Raw genomic sequence first — 23,355 nt, 5'->3', positions numbered from 1 at the left:
CTGCCCGTTAACAGCGTTGCCTCTGACGGAAAAATATTGTAATATCGCCTAACAGGTGTCATGTCCTTTCCTACATGTTAAATGTAGCTGTTGGTCAGGGTCCCCTTGTAAAGCGCTTTGAGGACTTTAGTGGATATTGCGCTATATAAAATCTCAATTTAAGCTCAATTTAATAGTCTGATTCAGTAAGAACAAGTGCCTTCATTGGCTGTCACAACAGTTACAAGCAAAGAGATGTCAAACTTTTTCATTATATGACATTGAGGTTTTATCTTAGTTCCTGGCTAAACGAAGCTTCAAACTTACGACCTTAAAAGACGCATCATCGCATCGATCACCTTGTGAGGAAAGAAACCTTTAAAATGTTCAATACTATCAGGTCATTAGCAACGCGGCTTTTTCGTTTCATTATCTGTAATATCTGATTAAATGTTAACATCTAAAAGAGTATTTTTAATGTATTCAAATAAGAGAGTCTTATCACTATCCTTTGATCATTTGGCTTCCACAGCGAGCATCTTACAAGATTTGAAAGATCATATTCAGCCTCTCCAAATGGTATTATCGTTATTCTCTAGTGAGAAATTAGGATTGGGAGCATTGTGTCCAATCCGTGGTCTAGTTATTCTGACTTAATGTTTTATTTTATACCTATAGTTAGCTTTGGTCCAATTCAGTTTCAATCTGTCTAACATTATTTTCAATTTTGTGACCAATAATTGAGTGAAAACGGCACTGTAACGAACCAAAATGTTGTTTATGTTTCTTGCTTAATATACAAAAAATCGAAATTTTGATAAATTCGACTTTATACTAATTTTCTTTTTCGGCCAGAAAGGTGTTATTCAATAAGACGGCCCTTCAAAAAAGCAAACCAGCGATTTTCTCAGGCCTGTGCCAGATTATTATTTCACAGTGCTATTTTGAAAGAGGACATAGTGTTCAAAGAAAAGATATTTTTAAATTGTTAAATTCTATAAGTTTGGCGCTAAAAATGAAAAACATCATAGTCATCTTTCTCGTGAAGTCCCAGGTTTGAAAGTTTTTGCCAAGATGAAGGTCATTTAAATCGATCGACATTTGAAGGACGAGTTTTCCGAGTACGGCAGTTTGGCTAAATTTGTTCTGATATGTCCCTCTGCATCTCAAATGACTTAACACTGTCCAGAATATAAAAGATTTTGATTTTAATTCTTTGGAGCTCAAAAATACTTACAACTCATGAGAATCAAATGGCAGGTCTGTTTGTCAAAGGGGTAATTGATGAGGTTCATGGGACAGCTTAGAGTCACGGAAAGTCTGAAATTATAAAACAAAATATATTCCGCTTTTAAAGTCATTTGACAGGGGGAGTGCCCGGCAAGTTTACATTATTTTTTGCCCTCTATCTCCTCATTTTTTAATTGTACATTGATATTGGTGATATTAAAAAAAAAGTTTTACACTATCTTTTTTTTAAACCGTGCTTTTCTTTGGCTTAAGTATTCCTTTGGGTGAGTAACAGTTCTTTGCTTAGGATTGACTGACGTACATGCAGACAAAACAATTATTTTTATCAGAAAAGTAATAATTGAATAAATATGTATCAACTAAATTGGTCGTCAGCGTTTAAAATTCTCAACACCTGAAACTTCTTAATAAGACACTAATCTGCTTCTTTGGTATTTAGTTCTTTTTTTTAAGCCCTTTTATTCATTTTTGTTAAAAACTTTAATGATAATGTATATGATTAAAATTTCAATAGCAAATTACCTAGACACATAAATGATACTCCCTCCTTTATACAGCCTCATCATTTGGTTCTCCGTCATAATGTTATGGAAATCCCCTCTTTTCTCATTGGGAAAGAACACGTCAGGTGCCCACACTTTCTTGATGTTCTCAAAGTCGACGTCCAGGAAGTTGTCAGCGTTGGTTTCGAAGAAGTCTTTGACTGCTTTCCGATTCAACCGATCATCCACCCATTGAAGTTGTAGCAACATTCCTACAGTGAAATCCTGCAATACATTTTAATCAAATTAATGGAACTACACATTTGTTTGTTTTAAGGAAGCACACATAGAGAAAGTGTTCAGATTGGGAACAGATGCAGATTCCAAGAGCGCACTTTCAGTGTACTTAGTTTGAGATCACCAAAAAGTCTCATCCAGACAAAAGCTCACCCCCCCCCCTCCACCACTAAAAGGAATACACTCAAATGTTAATAAACCAATATATATTAAAACCAAAATCAAATGTAACAGTACATAACATATTATTTACAAGGAATAAATATCATCTCCCAAATCCACAACTATACCTTTGACCGTTTCCCTCCCAGTTTTTACTAAGTAATCCCATTCCAAGACAAAGCCAGAGCAACTAACAAACAAACTAATAGGGGTATAGAAGACACAGTAAGTGCCTCCATACCCACCGTAGAGGTCAAGACCTCACCCAGAACTAAATAGGTGACATACTCCGACTTATTGGGGATCACGATAACTAAGTTTCTAGTTGTCTCACATGCAAAGGGACCGAAATCGACCCGGGGAAAGTCGCGATTTTTACGACCTCCCTGTCCACCCAGGAGTGATTGGATAGTAGGGTCTGTTAGATCTGGCAGAGAGTTCTTTGCGATAGATTGGCGTCCTATTCAAAGGATAGCTAATCCTTTCTAATTGCCTGAAACTATCTGCAATAGTGACATAACAGATTCAAAAGGACATATCAAATCGTTAATATAAAATAAAAAATATCTAAGATAATAAAATTTTAAAATGCATAACTGAATTATCATATGATTATTAAATAACAAATAATCCGAATATAACACTAAAGAAATCATTTCAAACATTTCTCCCTAAATACTATATCAAACAACTAAAATATAATGATATTAACAATCTATCTAATATATTATTCATAATTGGCTAAATAACTCTTACTGTTATATTCAAAAATAATTACAAAAAAATAATTTTTAAAAATCCAATATTAAAAGCAAGCCAAATTGAAAAAATGTATAAAACTTAATAAATATAATCATTTTCAAATTTTTTATATAATTTTAAATGTAATAATTGCTTTATTGCAAAGCCAAAAGGAAATTTTTTGTACTAGAACATGTAGCTAATTACCAACAAGTTTAAAAAAAAATACATGCAAATTAGAAGTTGCAATCTGAAATGAACACTCATAGCTTAGTTGTCGCTTATGTCATTAATATTCATACGACTGTTAAAATTAAAATTCTGTCACAAAAATTGAATTGCAAACTACAAAACCAATTAATTATTGAACATAAACTTAATTATTTGATTTTGTTGCTAAGTAAAAATCGTTAGATTATGACCTCATGATATATGCTTTTTTTAAAGGCATAAAATCATAAAAGGTCCGAAACGATGCTCGGGTGCTGCTTCTGAATTTCCTGAAATAAAACGAAAGGGCCCCTCTTTCGACTAAACTGATGGTCAGTGGATGATACTGGTCATTTAATATTTTAGATATTTTATTTATACAAAATTTCTCGTATAAAAGATCTACATCGTCGACATCATTTATATAGCGTTTAATGGATTTTTAAATATTTGAATTTATTTTGTTCCTTTCCACTGCTAAGCAATTGCCTCCTCAAGCTGTTATACAAATGACAAAACACTTTCGATTACTGCTCTATAAAATAATGTGCAGAGGGTTTTATCTTTTCTAAACTGAGAGAGTTTTGATAAAAAAATATGTACGTCTGCACATCTTATGCCTAATTATATTCAAGTGTTCATCCCACTTGAGCCTGTCATCAATCGTTACACCAAGGTATTTGTAGTGAGGAACTCGCTGGACGAATTGGTCCTTTAATTTTAACGGTTCTATCGGTTCCTTCACTCTCCTAAAGTCAATCACTAGCTCCTTTGTCTTGCTTATGTTAAGCTCTAGCTGGTGGGCATCACACCAAGACACAAATCTATCAATTTCTTGCCTATAAGCCACTTCGTTGCCATTTGTTATGAGGCCTTGAAGAGCGGTGTCATCTGCAAACTTTATTAAAGGTACACTCAGGTTTTGACTTCTACAGTCATTCGTGTATATTGTGAATAATACAGGGGACAATACACAACCTTGAGCACCAGTATTTGTAGTTATACAGGAAGATTTGTTTTGTCCTAATTGAACATATTGTGCTCTCTCCGTAGGAAATTCGAGCACCCAAGCAATTATATACTTGTTTAAATTCAGAGTAGTCAATTTTTGAACAACCAACTGAGGTTGCATGGTATTGAACGCTGAAGAAAAATCTGCAAAAAGCAATCTGCAATAGCTCTTAGCGTGATCTAGATGCCTGTAGATGTAGTTTGTAAACAGCATAATGGCATCCTCTACGCCACGTCCTGGTTTGTAAGCAAATTGATGACTATCACTCAATGGCATAAACTGGGTTTCCCAATTTTAACAAGAACAAGTTTTTCTAAAGATTTCATGACTATTGAAGTCAGTGCAACAGGTCTGAGATCGTTCATAGATTCAAGTTTTTCTTTTTTGGAACAGGAATAATTTTTGAAGTTTTCCAAATTTCAGGGATCGAAACGCATTGGAGGGACCAGTTAAAATATCTGTATAAATGGGGGAAAGCTGATGGGCACATTCTTTTAATAATTTTCCTTTCAATCCATCCGGCCCAGCAGCCTTCCTCTCGTTTAGTTTCGTAAATACGAATCTCGTTTCTTCTTCACTGACCTCAATAGTCTTTTCATCTTCCAAAGCCCTGTCTAATTTATGTTTTTCATTTTCAATATCAAATTTGTTTGCTGTATCGAAACGTGTATAAAATTTATTTAGAGTTTCAATTTCGATATCTTCTGATATAATCGTGGGCTTTGGATTATAGTTAACAGCAGTTTTAAGCCCCCGCCACGTGTCCCGTATATCCCCAGAAGAAAAGCATTTTTCAATTTTATTTTTGTACTTGTCTCTACAACTAGATATTACTCTCTTTATCTCTTTTTGTTTTGTTTTCAGATCTTTTTTGTTTCCACTAGTAAAGAGAGTTTTTTTTTGGTTCAATAAAAGTTTTAGATCTTTTGTTATCCAAGGCTTGTTGTTAGGATAATATTTTATTTCTTTTTTTTTTACAACACACAAGCTGTTCACAGAATTTTAAATACTCACTCACAGTCATTCAGCTCATCCACACTATCACATGATTCGATAAAAACATTCCAGTCAGTGCATTCAAAACAACCACGCAAATCTTCACACACTTCCGTTCCAGATCTGTACACTTTTCTTTACTGTTTTTTTTAAAAACAGGGCGGTAGGTGGGAGTAGCAAGAGCATGCAGTGGTCAGATAAACCTAATGGGCACGGGGTAAACATTTATAACTATTTTTAATATTACACAGGAATAAATCTAATGTTTTTTTTTTGTCCCTTGTCTCGCAGTCCACGTATTGATGAAGTCCCGGATATTCAAAGGATAGCTAATCCTTTCTAATTGCCTGAAACTATCTGCAATAGTGACACTGCTACAGATCTTCCAAAGAGGGACATATCCAAATCGTTAAATAAAATGAAAAAATATCTAAGGATATAAAACTTTTAAAAATGCATAACTGAGATTGTTTCCATCTGATTATTAACATAACAAAAAATCCCGAATATGAACCAGCTGAAAGAAAATCATTTCCAAACATTTTGCGTCACCACGTAAGGAGTATTCTATTCATCGCAAACAACTTAAAATTTTTGATTGTATATTTCAACCACATCTACTCTCCAATATATTTTTGCATAATTGGCTCACAATGGAACTGTTGATTTTCTGTTTAGTATTGCAAAAGCACGTTTTACGAACCAAAATATATATTTTTTCAAGTTTATTTTTACCAAAATCCAAGTCACAATTGAAAAAAATGTATGCTAAATCGGACTCCCTGCAGAGTTGTGAGAATGACTTGCAATTTCATTTTCAAACTTTTGGTTTTATTATGAATGTTTAAATGTCTCCAGTAATTGCTCTCGTCCATTGGCAAAGGCATAAAGGTGGCAAAGTCTTTTTATTTATACTAAACAAGAGCTCAAACGCAACACCGGGTTTTTTTAAAAAATATTCTTCAAAGTTAGAAGTTGCAATCTGAAATGAACAACATCGTAGCTTAGTTTGTTCCCTTACTGTTCCATTAATATATCATACTTGGATCTTTCAACAGATTACCCATGATTTCTGTCAAAACAAATGCTTGTTGGTGCGCAAAACTACAAAGAGCCAATTTTTTACGTTTTGAACCCTAGAAACTTGACATTGTGATGTTGCGATGGTGTAACGTTGCCTAGCACTAAAAATAACGTTAGGGATTATGACCTCAGTGAGTAGGTGATGTGTATTTAAAGGCAAATAAAAATTCATAAAAGGTCAGAAACGCTATTGGCCGTCGAGGAGTGCAGACTTTCTGAAAATTTCCTGAAATCGAAAAACGTTATTAAGGTGCCCCGTCTTTCAAAGACCGAACGAAACCAGACATCAGGGATGAGAAAAGCTGGTCTATCATATCGGGAGATAGGTCTGCACTTTGACTGCAACCAATCAACTATTCTCCGGTTGCTTCGAAGAGTTGAAACAAAAGGCACAGCGTCAGATCGTTATCAAGTTCTCAAAAAGAAAACAACTGATGACCAAGACGTTGCCATCGTGGACGCATTAAAGATCAATCCTTTCGCATCAAGGACGAACAAAGCAGCTACATTCAATGCGTCTCAACAGATTGTAAGACTCTAAACATGGTGCTGTCGACCAAACAAAGCATATGCCCTCACCACAGAGCAACGTCGTCGCCTTTTTTCTTCAGTGTCCCAATTAATTGGTGCAGTACTGTATGTGTAACCTTAAACGTTTATGGTATGATAGAATGGAGTGAGTACGAATCATTAAAATGCCTGGCTAAAAACAGTAATAAAGAGCGAAGTGACATCAATTTCGTTCAATCAATACTCACCATATTAGCTTCACTGACAGCATCGATACTGGTCACGTAAAGAAGAACCTTTACTTGTGCTGGTCCCTCTGAAATATGATGGCAAATGATGTGTTACCAATGTTCTCAAAAAATGTTTTATGTCGCTGTGAATCCTATGCTTAAAACTGGATTGTAAGCTCAACGAATAAAACATGAGTAAAGATGAATGAAATGCCTTCACCGAGAAAGCAATGTTTAGCTTTTTTTAAAAATTCGTAAGTCTTAAATTTCACTATGACACTCGCCTTTGGCTTGTAAGTCCTGGGTTTCAGTCCCGAGCGGCGCATAATTGAGTCTCTGGAAACGGCTCTTTACTCACATTCTCTCACCGTACTCAGGTTAAAATGAGTACCTGGTCGTTAACAGCGCTGTCTCTGTCCTAAAAATAATTGAAATATCGCCATGACTCGTCCATGTTAAGTGTTGTTGTTGGCTAAGGACCCCTTGTAAAGTTCTTTGAAAACGTTAAGTAGATATGATGCCATATATTAAAGCTCACGTTTTTTGTTGTTTATTTTGTAACTGTAAGAAATGGAAAATGTATTTTTATATGGCAAACTGGAGTACTCCTGAATAATTGTGAAGCGTGCAATCTGAATATTGTGAAATTGTAAATAACTTTCATAAATTATGTGGTAGTTCATCCCTTACCTTGATCGTACATGGGAGGTGCCGTTTTCAAATCTGCCTTGGATAGTGAGATCGTTTTGGCAATAATTTGAGATTTGTCTCTGTAGAAATAGGAAAGTGAAAAGTACAAGTTAAATTTCCTGGAATTGAAAGAAACAATTGGAAAGAAAGTGTAATGTAAAAAACTGGTTCCTATTTCATTTGAAGTGTAAAACCACTCTTCTGGAGTACTGTTTGTTTTGTTATGTTTTTAAAGGTTTTACGGCGCTTGCGACACATTTAGGTCCTATCAGCGCCAGTAAAAAGGAAGAAAATAGGATCGTATAAAAGTTATAGAATTACAATTAAAGCACCCTAGAAAAAGAGAATAGGTGTAGATTCCAAGAGCATACTATCAGTGTGCATAGTTTGAGATCACCTTGAAGTCTCATCCAGACATGAGCACAGGATCTTATTAAGAGTAATACACTCAAATGCTTACATTATAAATTCAAAACAACAAATATAATAATACAACACATAACAGAGTGATGATTTACAAGGAAAAAATATAATCTCCCAAAACAATAACTTTTCATTTGACTGTTTCCCTCCCAGCCAGGGTATCCGGCCAGGGCCATGACAAAACCAAATAAACTCATTCCAAGACAAAGACAGAAAGCAAATTGGAAAACAGCTATAAGAGGATAGAAGACACAGTAAGTGCCACCCTGCCCACTATGAGAGGCCTGGAACCCCACCCAGTCCGGAGTACTGGATACATGTGTGTAATCCATCATCTGGCGTCAGAGTGATGGTATCTTATTTTCTCGTCTAAATATCTACTGGTCGTAATCCTAATAATCTGCCTATATACATCCTGCTTCTGAAATTTTTATGACACCTTTATGTATTCATTATTAGTGATCCGAAGGTCTGGTTACACACACACCCATAAGGATTTAGGAACCAATAAAGTAGAGGGTTTAATGTCACGACTTGTCTTCCCTTCTTCTTCTTCTTCAGTTTATCCCGCATTTTGCAGGATTCAAATCTGTAACTTATGTAGATTCCAAGAGTATACTATCAGTGCAGTGAGAGAACACAAAAGTCTCATTCTGAAACGAAGAATAGTACATTGCATAACAGAGAAACTATACATTTGACATCCGGCCAGAGACAGGATAAAACCAAGTAATTTCATTCGAAAGCAAAGACAAAGCATGTTGGAAAACAGATATAGGGGATTGAAGAGAGAGTAAGTATCTCCCAGCCCACTATTGGAGGTCAGAAAGCCCAACTTGACTTATAAAATTAGGTTTTAGGGGGTTTACGGCGATAAAAATTAAGATGATTGAGGAGATATAGATAGATCTGAGGTAAAAATTACCAAAGAAGAAAATGTAAGACAAAGGAGACTGGTTCAAATAAGGAACAGAAGATTCCACGAGGAATGCATCAATGTGGATATTTTGACATTATGTATCTACTTAAAAGTCGCATCCAGGCATAGCAAAGAATTGCGCTATAAAGAATAAGCTCAAACGTTTACAAAATAACAAAAAAAATATGTAATAGAACATAACAGTAAGGTAGGTTACAAGCAAAAAATACCATCTCTAAAAAGCAACAACGTGATGCATAGTATTAAAAGGGCGCCTAGCAGACAACTTTTACTGTGCGAAATCAAATTCTGGTTCCAAAATTGCTAGTTCATGTAATAGAACGAGCATGAGGAAGAGAGAGAATGGTGAATTAATTGAAATTGGGTACATAACAAATAAAGGTTATTAAGATTTATTTCGTTGTTTATAAGTGTATTTATTCATCTATTTGTTTATGATCGTTTATTTGCTGGTTTAGTTTTAATAAATTTGGCAGTCAAGCCAAAACTTTGTCAGTTATTTCCTCCCGATTCAACCAGGACTGCCAAGAACAGGGAATGTAAATTGATAAACGATCACCGATCCTGATAGGATAGGCAATAGAAGACAGATTTAAGTGGTTGATAATCATTTTATAAATCTCTCCTTTAATTTGTTTTCACATTAATTTAAAGCCATCAAATCTATTTATACATTTGTGTTGTTCTAATAGTAAAGTATGTAATATATAATTTTGAGGATTTAAATAAAATCAGTTTTCAGAAATATGCGGTAAAAATGTTAATATTATCGTCGTCGTCATCGTCGTCGATCATCCATCATCATTCTCATCCTCATCATCATCCCCCTCATCCTCCTCCTCATGATCATCATCCTCCTTATCATCATCATCCTCCTTATCATCCTCATTCTCCTTAACATCTTCCTCCTCATCCTCCAAATCCTCCTCCTCATCCTCATCATCCTCATCCTCATCATCCGAGATTTCCCCGACTCACAGCGATCACCTATCCGAATGTTATGTAACGACAATAAAGCACTTTAGATAAAACAGTCACTTTTGCCAAACGGATTCTTATTGAAGGATAAACAATCTAATGAGCAAGTGAAGAATGCCAATTATAAATCACCCTTGTTTTCCTAGTGAGTGAGAGGCTGAGGGAGGGAGGGATGAGGGCGGGGGGGGGGGGGGGGGATTAATAATCTTGCCAAAGAATAAGAAATGTCGGTAAACGGATCTCATACTCTAGTGTCCCCGATCGCAATAATCTATCCATATAACAAAACCACCTCCACAACCCCACCCACTCTCCGGGTATATACCAGTGGACTAAGAAACAAGACCTCAAAAGGTCAGGAGTCAACCAAATGTGTGACCACTGTCTAAAGACGTCATTAGGGCCAGGGTGGCTCAGCGGTACTGTCTTTGCTTCATACATGAACGGTACCAAGTTCGAATACCCGCTGCTTTGTGTGACCATGAGCAAGTCGCCTCTTCCTAGCTCAGTTTGCGGCGCTGCACTGCGGCTACGCCTGGGTTTTTCCTGTCTTTCCTTGGAATAGACCCTAAAGACAAATTTAGTGTATGGGATGAATAAAGGGAAATTTATTTTATTATTTTATATATTTTATTTATTATTAGAGAGATTAAGCCGATCATGCATATCACGTATGCATCACAATTTCATTCTCATTATACGTAAAATTAGTGCCGCTAGGCGATTTTAATATAGGTAAAGGAAATGTTTACATTGTTTTTACATCCAGTCAAAAATACCGGCACTATTTTTATGTCTAATGATAATGATGGACACTTGCTACGTGATGCGTATTGCGTGATAAGTACGAGCTGCATGCAAAACCTCTCTATCATGTCGGATTGAAAATGCTAAAGACATAACATTTGGGTAAATTTCATGTCTTAATGTTGACAATAATAGTTTCCTTAAAATGACGAAAAAAAGGGGGGGGGGGTGGTCCGATAGCTCAGTTCTTAGAGCTACACCTCCGATATTCATTTCAAATATATTTTTAATAAATATTAACATTTATATTGCGCATCTTCACAATGCTTCATCTATTCCCCCAGAATGACGTATGAAACATGTCAACATTTTATACAGTAACAGTCGCCCGTTAGGCGTCCTTTTTCAATTAACACTTACACTATCAGTCAAGGCCTCTAGCCATATTCTCATTCACACCGAGTCGGGTGGGGAACGTGTTAAATGCCTGAAGGATACAACACCGAATCATAATTTTCCACGATCACTGTCACCTATCCGACCACTGACTATGTTTAAAATTGCTTGAGTTTTATGAAAATACTAGACACCGGACAGTTGAGCCACCGAGCAACACGTCATTTTCAAAGATTCTAAATCGAAGCAACTAATCTCAATCAATCAAAAAGGGAGAGAAGTCTAAAAGATTCTTAAAAGCCTTGATAAATATTTTCATTTGATAAATGAGATTATAAATAGCTGGCATCAAAAACCTGAATTTAATCTATCCTGTCAAATCGTCTCATTAATTTTGTTTGATTTGGCACCAAGTTAAAAGATATGGCACCATTTTTATACCCGTCGAATCAATTCATGATAGGAGCCAAACTGATTGATTAAATAGCTCCAAAAACTTGGGTTAGCTTTGGATGCTAATCTCGTACGCTGTCTATTGCCATTAATTTCTCTTTTCTTTTGGTGCCAATTCCGATTTTATAACAGGTGAACTATGATCAGAATAATAAGAGAGGTCAAAATATTTGGCCACTGTGCCAGTAAGTTGTGTGGGCTCTGAACACGGCTTGTATTCAAACTGATTCTAAGTAAAATGATTTCGAGTTTTTTGAGTAATAATAATTGTTTTTGGATACAAGATTTTATCATAGTTTTGAAAAAAAATGAGTGTTTCAGCAAACATTAAGAAATGAAAACAAAACAAACAAAAATAACCCCCTAAAAGCGAGAAAATCTTATTCAGCTAACAACCTCCATAAAGTTTTTATTATTTGCGCATAATTAGTCTTTTCAAGTTATTCGCTGTTGAAATAAATACAACCAGAAATAATGTATTAATCTAAATTACAACGTAAACATTAAAATCCCAGCTTGATTAATACGATTGTCATATATGCCCACCAAATGAAGAGGAAAATTTTGGAAGATTCTTTAAAAACAGGACAAAGTCATTTGATTTCTTAAAAATAATCAACAAAGTATTAAAAGCATTAGGAAAACTAGGTATTGATCAAAATTGCAAGGGGTGGGAAGGGGAACCAAACTCTTTGGTCCTTCAGAGCCATAACTAAGGCCTATGGAGCTGGAGATTATCCCAATTTGAAGTACGAGTATTCTAGACATTTGTTTTTATTTTTATTTTCAAGGTTTTTGAGGTCATATCAGCGCCAGTAAAAAGGAATAGAATGGGATAGTAACAAGTCCTACAATTAAAGCACCCAAGAAAAGGTAAGACAAAGGAGAATTGGTTCATAGGACACAGATGTAGATTCCAAGTACACACTATCAGTGTACTTAGAGATCACCTAAACGTTTTATCTAGACACAAGCACATGATCACACAAAGAGGAATACACTCAAACGCTTACAAAACATGATGTTCAAAGAAAAAAAAAACAAAAAAACTATTAAAATGCATAACAGAGATAATATATACACTATATATATATATATATATATATATATATATATATATAATATATATATATATATATATAATATCTCCCAAAACTAATAATATGCATTTGACCGTTTCCCTCTGAGCCAAGGATTCAGACCAGGGTCAGGGCAATCCATATGATCTCATTCCAAAACAAAGATAAACTGCAACTCGGAGAACAAAACGTGGATAGAAGACACAGCCAGTGACCTCCTGCCAACCGGGGAGGTCAGAAGACCAAACACAGTTATTTGAATTTGGCGCGATCATTTTTTTTTTATATTGTCGTAGGCAGTTTTTCCCATAAGATCATTTTTACAAAACTTTCCCGAAACAAAATATCACCCGCAATAAAAAGGTTTTGCAAAACTCGTGTGTTACTTTTTTATTTATTGTTATAACGCAGGGCCGGTAAAGAGCCTGTCATGGACCAGGCCAAAATTCTCATTGATATTTGGTGGAAAATGTTGGCTGAGTGAATTTGAACGAACAGTATAATATATTCTATGACATCAAATGAAACTGGTTTTTCTATTTACAGCCATGATATATTATGTCCGGCCAATCCATTTTATGGGCAATTTGCCAGAAGAATTCCAGCTAAATGAATAGCATTGTCATATTTCATTCATTTCTTTCATTCTATTTTTTTAATAAATAAAAATCGTTTTTTTTATATTATTCTTATTGCTTATCATTGTCAGGCAAATAATGTCATCACATATAAGCCTGGCGCATGGCCCAGTTTCTGACACTCGGAATGAATAATTTGAATTTGAATAAAGAAGTGAATACAATTCAAGGCAACCAATTTAACCATTTACCAGCTAACTGTCGTACTCTGGAAAAAAAATCACGTATTAAAAAAGTTGACCAGAAAACTCGTCTTTCAAAATATCGATCGATTTAAATGAAATCTCAGAAAAAAACTAAAAACTGGTAGTTCGCGATGTCCCAGGTTTGAGAGTTGCCAACATACAGGTCATTAAAATAGATCGATATTTCTAGGACGGGTTTTCTGGCCACATTGTTAAATACGTGTCTTTTCAGATCAATATCTGTGGTACCTTTCAATCCCCCAGTCGGGGTAGACTGATGTTTTGGAATGTTTTTTTGTCTTGGATTTTTCTTTCTTGCTTCGTCTGGCACTTTTCTTACACACTTGTTAGGTTCTCTATCTTTCCAGAGTACGGCAGTTAACTGGTTAAAGGAATGAGTCTCCAGCAAGTATCCTAGTCTGGTTAAAATGGAAATGAATGCCAGCATCATAGAGCAACTCACTTCGCATGTAAAAGACACGAAGTCTGTAAACCAAAAAATCGTCAGTCCTTTATAGAGTTTTCAATAGAAGTCAGAAAAAATGTAGGAAAATGATATACTATGCTGAATACATTAAAACTAGTTCACTAGTTGTCGTCGTATATTAAGGGCATACATTTCCAAGAAATAAATGTCTACTGGAATGAAATTAAAAAGTGAACGAATGGCAGAAATAAGAAAAAAATGTGACCTTAAAGTCTCAAAAGGTATCAATATATAATCTTTTTGAAACTTTAGATCACATTAGTTTTTTATTGAGTGACCATTGACGTTGATGAGAAAAATAGTATTTAATATATTAAAATTGAATTATAGTAAAAACATATGTTTCTTTTGTTCAGGAGAGAGAATTTGGTTTTATACAGCAAATAATGCAAATATTTCATGTTTCTGATAATTCTAACTTTAAATTCGCTTTGTGGCATTCACTTCAGATCCTAACACACCATAAAAGTGACAGAAAAACCGTCTTAATCTATTCCTCTTAAACATCCTTTTCCTATTTTTGCTTCAATCTAAAAGATATTTCTTTTAAGGCCGTGACAAAGGCATTTAAACCACGAGCAGTTTTTATAGCCCAGTATCCACTAACCATGCTCAACACTTTAAGGACGAAACATAACGAATTAAATTGATGATTTTTCACATTTTACCATACTTTTTCAGCTCTTTATTTAACGCCTGTAAAATCGGATGCGTGCCGAAAAAAATTGAATTGCTACGTTATCTTGTACACGGGGATAATAGAGATGTCTTTTAACATTTTTGCCTCTATCTTGAAAGAGAAAAATCGGGGTTTCCCCAGAAAGCAAAGGGTATAATAAGGTATTTTATGAGACATAGTAACTGACAGATCTGAAATTCAAATATGTAGTACAGTTGTCTTCCAACAATGACAACGTTTTTAACGACTAGATATTCAGTCGACAACTTATTACGGTGAGACCATGCAAGAAAAGAATCTTTTAAAATACATTTTTGACTGAACCGCTAAGAGCGGAGCTCGAACCCAGGAACTACCAGTTCGAAGGTGAATGTCATACTCTATATCAAATAGCCTCACAAATTACAATGTGTTAGGGCAAAATTCCCATAGGCATGGAAGAGAAAAGTGTGATAAATAATACATGTTGACTGGGCGGAAATTGGAAAGACAATATCATTCTTGGGCCATGCAATGTTTATTCAAGGTAATGTTTCACGTCAATACCTGTTTACGGGAAATTCGATATAAGAAATCTAATGAATGTCAATAATATGTCGTCTTTAATCCATCAATTTCTTTTATATGTATTCTTTACTATAAAAATATATTTTATACTCCTGATCCTCATAAAGAGCATCGCGCAATGATATTAAGTTTACAATAACAATTTATGACGTCATATTGCCGAACGATAAATTCAACTACAATTAGATACGACAGATTCAAGACGCGATCTAACAAACCTAGCTACCCAACACTTCTATTGCGAACAGGAGGGTCAGAATAAAATAAATCGGCTGGACCCGTTGTGGATCTTGATCTCTTTGGGTATGAAGCGAGTGCTCTATCAACTGAGCACTTGGGAGCCCCCTTTCATTTAATACTGTTGCAAAATTTTATAGTCAAAATAGAGATGCCCTTTGTCAGAGCACGCAGACTAATAAAAGATATTTTCAGACAATTGATTTATACATCGAGATGTTCAACGAATTTTTTGCGTGCCAAACTGAAGATCATAAATACCTCTTTAAGGAAGAAGCAATTTATTTCACACAATTTCAACACAACTATCTCGACTTTTCTTATATTGGCCGCGCTCTTATGCTCACGGTCTATCATTAAATCAAAAAGCAGTTTTCGACAGGAAAAATAATTTTCAAAGTGTTTCTTGCATTTTATATCCTATCTATATCTATTCTCCAGACACGAAAAATATCTTTTCGATCAAACTCATTCTGTAAATTTGCTTTTGTCGTCGTCTTAATGAGAATTCTAAAACAGATTTGTTAAAAAATTCTTTCAAATGGAAGACAAAAATTAATTTTAAAATATGACAAGAAAAATGTAATATACATAGTAATATAGCAATTTCATGACCTTTTATTATTACTGGTATGCATATTATATTTAATACAGCTGATACATGCATCGCGACAATAAGGAACTATATCGGAGTGGGCCAAATTTGTACTGTGGTCTAGTGGTATGACAGTCACCTTCGGATCAGTAGATCCCGGGTTCAAGTACCACTCTGGGCTACGAAAAGGCTCTTTCTTTATTGAACAACTTGCCTGCTGGTTTTAAGATTTTGAACAATACTTTTAAAAATGAACTATAAACTATCAAAAGAGTATCATACTTTTTTTTTTTACGATAAGCAACATATACAAGAGTAGCAACCGCACCAAGTGATGAACAATTCACGGCCGTTCTGAGCACATACAACATAATTGACATGATGGCTTTGGCTGCCCTAACAACGAAGCTACGAAGAAGAAGAAAAATGTTCAATCTGAGTCTGCAGAAAAAGAAAATCTTTGAAATTTCAGGCCTGGGACTTTTTGACGACTTTAGTAGTCCTTAAGAGCAATAAGGCCCATGAAGCCTAAATTTATCCCTGTTTATATAGCATGAAAAGATATCAATTGCTTACTACCCTGCGGATAGGACGCCAGTCTATCGCAAAATACTTTTCGACAATTTGTAATAGACATGGTTACCCAATCACTTCTTGGTGGACAGAGGGGCCGAAAAAAATCTCCGGGGTCGATCTCGGTCCCTTTGCTTGTTAAGTGAATGAACTGAGCTACTGGGACACAGAAGGATGATTCATAATTGAAGTAAATTAATTATTGCCAAAATTATAATAATTTGTTTTGTCAAGATAAATGGAAACAAGAATGTTTCCCGGAGTAAGGCAGAAACAACGGTCTGATATTTCTAGCCATAAATGTCCGTTTTACTCAAGCAAAAATTGCATCACGGCTGTCATATTTGAAGGATATAATATACGCCTTCTCTTGTTGATTCATTTTATTTCCTTATTTTTCTTGTTGATGTTTATTACAGACATCTATTTGGAATCGGAATTGTCAATAACAAAACGATGTTAAATAAAACTAAAAAACGAAAAATAAAGTATATTTGTAACCAACCGTCTTAAAACGGTAGTATGGTGGAATACTTTTGTGTTGGAAATAACCAGCACCATTCCCATCACCACCACCACAAACCTCATCATAATCATTATGTTGGTAGAGTTAGAGTTTGTTTTGTTTTTGTTTAACGGGTTTTACACCGATGCAACACTTTAAGGTAATATCAGCACCAGTAAAAATAAAGAAAATGGGATAGTTAAAGCTTCAAGAATTACAATAAAAGCACCCAAGAAAAGGTAAGACAAAGGGGAATTGGTTCAAATAGGAACCATGTAGATTCCAAGATCGCACTATAAATGTATTAGTTTGGGATCACCTAAAAATCTTATCCAGACACGAGCACAAGTCTAAACTAAGAGGAATACACTCAAGAATATAATATGTAAAATAAACATAATACAGTGCATAACAGAGAGATGATTTAATTTATAAGACAAAAAATATTTTCTCACAAAAATCTTTAACTATACATTTTACTGTTTCCCTCCCAGCTAGGATATCTGGCCAGGGCCAGGACAAAACCAAGCAATCACATCCCAAGACAAAGACAGAAAGCATGTTGGAAAAATATAGGAAGGGGGAGGGGGGGTAGAAAACAGTACGTGCCTCCCTGCCCACTAAAAGAGGGAGTGGGAGTGCTTCTCCGGTATCAAATACGACTACTGGTCAAATGTGAACAATCATATCAAAATGGTATTATGTCGGAATTAATCTGATTCTTTAAACTTGAGATTTATATAGCGCAATATCCACTAAACTTGATCAAATCGCTTTACAATGGGTCCCTGGCTAACAGCAACACTTAACATGTAGGACGTGACACGATGCCTGTACGGCGGTAAAACATTTTTTTTGGAGAGAGACAACGCTGTTTACGGCCAGGCACTCATTTTACACCTGAGTACGGTGAGAGAATGTAAGTAAAAAGCCATTTCCAATGAGTCAATTATGCGTCGAACGAGGCTCGAACCCAGGACCTTCCGATCCGAAGGCGAGTGTCATACGACAAGAGCACATAGCGGCACAAATAATCTTGAGTTGTGAGCTGAATTTATAACATTTGGTTGGTTCTCGAATTTAACAATGTAGAATTATAACTGTGGTCAGGATACAATAAGAGTCAAAAATCTATTTTTAGTACAGCTGGATGCGTGCGCAAAAAAATTGCTACGTTTTCTTTTATACAGAGATACTCGTAATATAACATTTTTGTCTCTATCTTGTAAGAGAAAAATTGGGTTTCCCAAAAACCAAAGGATATAATAGATCTAAGGTATTTTATGAGATACAATAACTGACAGATCAGATATTCAAACATGTGAAACTCAAACCATGGACGATATTAGTATCATCAAGCAATCATAGCAAAGGCCTATAAATGCTTATGCCAACGTTTAAAATTTCATTATAATTTAGTTCAAAAAGATTATAAAACTGAATATAATGATGCGTCTGTTTGGGATGGCCTCTGTATCAACAAAGTAGGCGATGAAACCGACATTAATCATGTGCTTATTTATTCATCTATCTGTTCCATTAACTATTTATTTATTTATTTACTTATTTATCTATTTATCTATCTAAATTTTTTTTCATTTTTGTATCTTTTGAATATTTCTATTGATTTACTCACTTTGATAATTGAAAAGAAAAAAATCCGAAAATCATTTTGCATTATGTATATAGATAGTAGGTATTTAGTTATGATAGCTGTGTAAATTTGACTAGACTTCCCGGAATATTAATTTTCCACTATCACTCCACTTGACATCTACATGTAACTGCCAGTTAAAGTGATATAAATGTCTCTTCTATTGGCTACTTTTTATACATTTATGAATCTTTATGCGTCTGGTAAAATAAATGAAGTAAATATTATGACAGTTTCCAATGAAGAAATACTGGCAAGAAATAGAAAATATCACTCAGCGGGTATGTGTCAATTATATATATCGTTATTTCCTATTTATTTCATATATTATTTCTTTATTATTTACTTACCTAAATACTTATCAAAATCACGGAAAACCAAAACATAATATGAAAGAATATAGTCTAGAATCTGTGTTGTAGTTGGCGATACTGTCATTGGCGTCTGGTTATTAATCAGCTTTTATTAGTTATAAGTGTAGAATGATTTACCATTAAATGTCAACTAAGCCAATATTGCTGTCCCGATCCGGGTAGACTTTCTGACAAAGCCCTGGTTTTCAAGTGGTTGTTTTATTGCATGATCATTATCTACATCTATCATCTGTCAAAGACGGGGCGGCAATTATTTTCATTTAATAGAAAAAGTATTTTATATCAAAATATCTCTCAAGACGATATCCCCCCCCCCCCCCCTCCCAACCGCAACCTTTCCACTTGCCAAAAATTGCTTTTATCAAATTGTTTGGATATCGCCAGTCTCTATCAATAAATTATAGAGTGAAATCTATCCCTCAATGCGCCAAACTTGAAGAGCCTTTAATTTCTTTCTTTTAATGACCCCGTGAAAAAAAAATGCCAAAATACGGAAACAATAATTGTTTTCTGCAAACCATGAAATGAGTATGAATGATTATAATACCAGAATGCTTACATTTTGACATAGAACTCTCCCACTTTTATTGCAGGGCTTTGTAACCAAAAGTACAAATACCATTAGTAAAACAATCTAACAACTTAATTCAATAAAAGTAAATGTCATGATTGATAGTGTCATGTTTATTTCCACGATCTTTTTATCATTATTCTTGCTAATCTTAAATATTCAACTTTGGCGCGCGGCCTTTGATGTAATGAAATCATCTGAGTAAAGAATGTCAAATAGAAATATTCGTGTTTCAAAATTTCAAAATCACTAAATCATAATAAAATGAAATGTTGTTCCATATGTGTGCATAAAAGAAATAGACGTCTAGATATATATATGGACATTTTTATCTATGAATCTAGATCTCCCGATATTTGTGTGAATCCTGTAAGACACGATTCAATAAATTATGAGTCATTTTTAGGATAAACATTCCCATCAAATGTCTACTGATGTGAAAATCACGCCATCAATGACGTGAGCGTATCTTGAATGTCAGTGGTCAGACATTCATAAATTCCAATTAATCCGGAGTCAGTCTTTTGTTTGTTGGTTGGTTTGATTGTTTTCATGTCAGCTTTTACTTTCTATCTATCACACACTATTTTAAGAGGGGTTGTTGTGAAACGAATTACATTAGAAACTCCCCAGTTGAATTGTCGCGCTGGCTTGTGGAGAAATTAATTCAGAGATTCGCTTCTTTAAAAAAAAAAAAAAAAAAAAACGAAACAAACAAACAAACAAAAATAAATAAATAGATAAAACCACCGACTAAAAATCAATCTAAGAGCTAATTTATTTTCAAACCAAGTTTTTGTCCAAATGGTTCTTTTACAATAACATTATCAGGAAATTTTTTAGTCTCATTCTCTTTTCAGGATAAAATTGTATCCAAGTTTGGCCTTTCATCTAAAACGGAAAAAAGGAATTCTTTTAATGAGAATTCTTTGCAAAGCTAATTATTTACTTCATCTATGAATTATCTTAGAATGCACAAACAATACTAAGCTTTGAAAATCGATTTTGTCGAAGCATTTCAATCTATTTTGTTCGTGTACAAATTTAGATACATGGATAGCTCTGGCTACAATTGTGTAAGTTGAATGGAATGAAATTGGCTCTTCTTTTATCTACGAATCAAGTCTGATGTTTGTGTGAATCTTACAAGACACACGATTCAATGAACTAAGGGGTCGCAATTGTCCGGGTAAACATTTCCATCAAATGTCTACCGATGTGAAAATCACGTCATCTATGACATAAGCATCTCCTTGGACGTCAGAGATTAATCAATTTTTTTTTTCTCATGTATTTTATTTGTTTGTTTGGTTGCTTTTTTTGTCTATATTTATTTGTTTTTAATCTATTTTAGCAAGGGTTGTTTGGAATGTATAGAACCAGATTTGTCTTAATGGAATTGTTGGCTTCTTGTGGAATTCAATGTGACCAATCGTCTTGATCTAAAAGAAAATTGAGCTGTTTATAGAGTAATATCCCCTATTATCATTAGCCAACAGCAACATTTAACATTCAGGATGAGACATAACGCCTATTAGACAATATTAATTTTTTTTTCGGAGAGATACAACGCTGTAAACGGTCAGTTTTCATTTTACAACCAAGTACGATGAAAGAATGTGAGTTAAGAGCCTTTTCCAAGGACTCAACTGTGCGCCGCTCAGAGCAGGATTCGAAAGAAAGATCTTCCGATCCCAAGACGAGTGTCATCCCTCATGATCACTTAGTATTAACTTCGGGTGACGCAGATGATAAAAACTGTCTTTTATTTTAAACTGATCGGAAAGTAATAATATTTATCTTTAGAATGAAAGGAACTATATTCACTCGAACAAATAAAACATAATTAATCCAAGTTTCATAATCGTTGCTGTAAACTCGATTTTTGACATACAAACCATCCCGAAAAATACCGTTTTGGGTCACAATTGACAACCTTTTGAAAAGAGCAGACTCACTAGTATTAACCAATTGACTATCGTACTCCAGAAAGACGTGTACTCAATAAGTTGGCGAGCAAACTCGTCCTTCAAATATATCGTTTTAAATGACCGTCATCTGGGGGAAAAAAACAAATAAAAAACCTTTTAAACCTGTGACTTTGCGAAGTCTCAGGTTTAAGAGATTTTCCCAAGATAGGGGTCATTTACGAGGGAATTGATCAATATTTGAAGGACGAGTTTTCTGTTCAAACTGGTTGTAACTAATAATAGAGCTTAGTCCTAAAAGTGTTACAGCATCCTTATAATTAAAAGAAGGTTGTAGAATATCTCATTCCTAAGAGGATATTATTAATTATCTTATAATCTGTTTTAATGTGTAATACGAGTTTAAGACGACGTGTACATATTAGCAGTTCTGATAATGGAAATCATTAATGGGCTTGATTTAACATTATTTGTTAGTTTTTGTTTTTAGGGGTTTACGGCGCATGCAACACATTAAGGTCATATCAGCGACAATAAAAAGGAAGAAAATGGGTTAGTAAAACGTTCTAGAATTACAATTAAAGCACCTAAGAAAAGGTTAGACAAAGTAGAATTGGTTCAAATAGGAAACAGATGCAGATTCCAAGAGCACATTTATCAAACTTAGTTTGAGATTACCTAAAAATCTCATCCAGACATAAGCACAGGTCCCCACTAAGAGGAATACACTCACATGTGTACAAATCATATATAAAAAAGTAAACTAAACAATACAGTGCGTAACAGAGCGATGATTTTATCATCACCCAAAACTTTAGATAGTTGACCGTTTCCCTCCCAACTAGGGTATCCAGCCAGGGTCAGGACAAAACTAAGTGATCGCATCCGAAGACAAAGACAGAGAGCACGTTGGAAAACAGATGCAGGGGATAGAAAACACAGTAAGTGCCTCTCTGCCCGCCATGGAAGGTCAGGAACCCTACCCAGTAGCATTATTTGATGGAGTATATTTTGTCGTGGTTTGAGAGTATTTCCATGACAAAAATGAGACCATTTTAATTTGGGCTGTCTGACCTTCCAAAGAATACACGTCGGTTTAAGAGGCAAGAACACGATCTCTGCCAGCCAAAACAGTCGCAACCACCACACATTATATCTCGAGATCACATGAATCGAAAATCGAACAAATTTGTTCAGATTTTTAATCATGGTGAACAAGAGAAGATTCTGGAAATAGCTGTAACTTCCTTTGCTCATGGTAGGTCAAGACAAGAGTTTGGTGAGAACTATTCACCTTTACGATTGTCTAAAAATGGCAACAAACAGCCGAGTGACGTAGCCCTCATACTTTGTGTAAGTGACATAAAACAAAATGGAAGAACCCGAAATTGTAACCAATCGTTTTCCAAACGGTAATACATAAGGTATTGAACATTGAATGTACTATCAATTTTTTAAAAAGATGAACTTTTATATAGCCCAATATCCACTAAACATGCTCAAAGCGCTTTACAGGGTCCCTGAACAACAGCAACACTTATCTAGGACGAGAAAGGACGTCTGTTAGGCGATATTACAATTTTATTCCGACAGGGACAACGCTGTTAACGGCCACGTAATCATTTTACACCCGAGCACGATGAGAGAATGTGAGTAAAGAGCCTTTTCCAAGGACTAGACTATGCGCCGAGCAAGGTCGGATC

General features: G+C 34.9%; 1 protein-coding gene across 1 annotated transcript in view; it reads right to left on the bottom strand.

Moving 5' to 3' along the window:
- Positions 1 to 23,355, bottom strand: part of LOC144970757 (glycine receptor subunit alpha-2-like) — a 162,416-nt gene that overhangs the window by 12,300 nt on the left and 126,761 nt on the right. Inside the window, exons 3-6 of the mRNA XM_078910750.1 lie at positions 7,644 to 7,723; positions 6,972 to 7,039; positions 1,753 to 1,997; positions 1,217 to 1,299 (exon numbers count right to left, since the gene is read on the bottom strand). Coding sequence (XP_078766876.1) covers positions 1,217 to 1,299; positions 1,753 to 1,997; positions 6,972 to 7,039; positions 7,644 to 7,723 — 476 coding nt within the window. The remainder of the gene's footprint in view (positions 1 to 1,216; positions 1,300 to 1,752; positions 1,998 to 6,971; positions 7,040 to 7,643; positions 7,724 to 23,355) is intronic.

This window comes from Berghia stephanieae, chromosome 4 (genome assembly GCF_034508935.2).
Source record: "Berghia stephanieae isolate SIO BIC M18660-M18661 chromosome 4, UCSD_Bste_1.3, whole genome shotgun sequence".
Lineage (NCBI taxonomy): Eukaryota > Metazoa > Mollusca > Gastropoda > Nudibranchia > Aeolidiidae > Berghia > Berghia stephanieae.
This window is presented reverse-complemented; position numbering and strand designations above follow the sequence as displayed.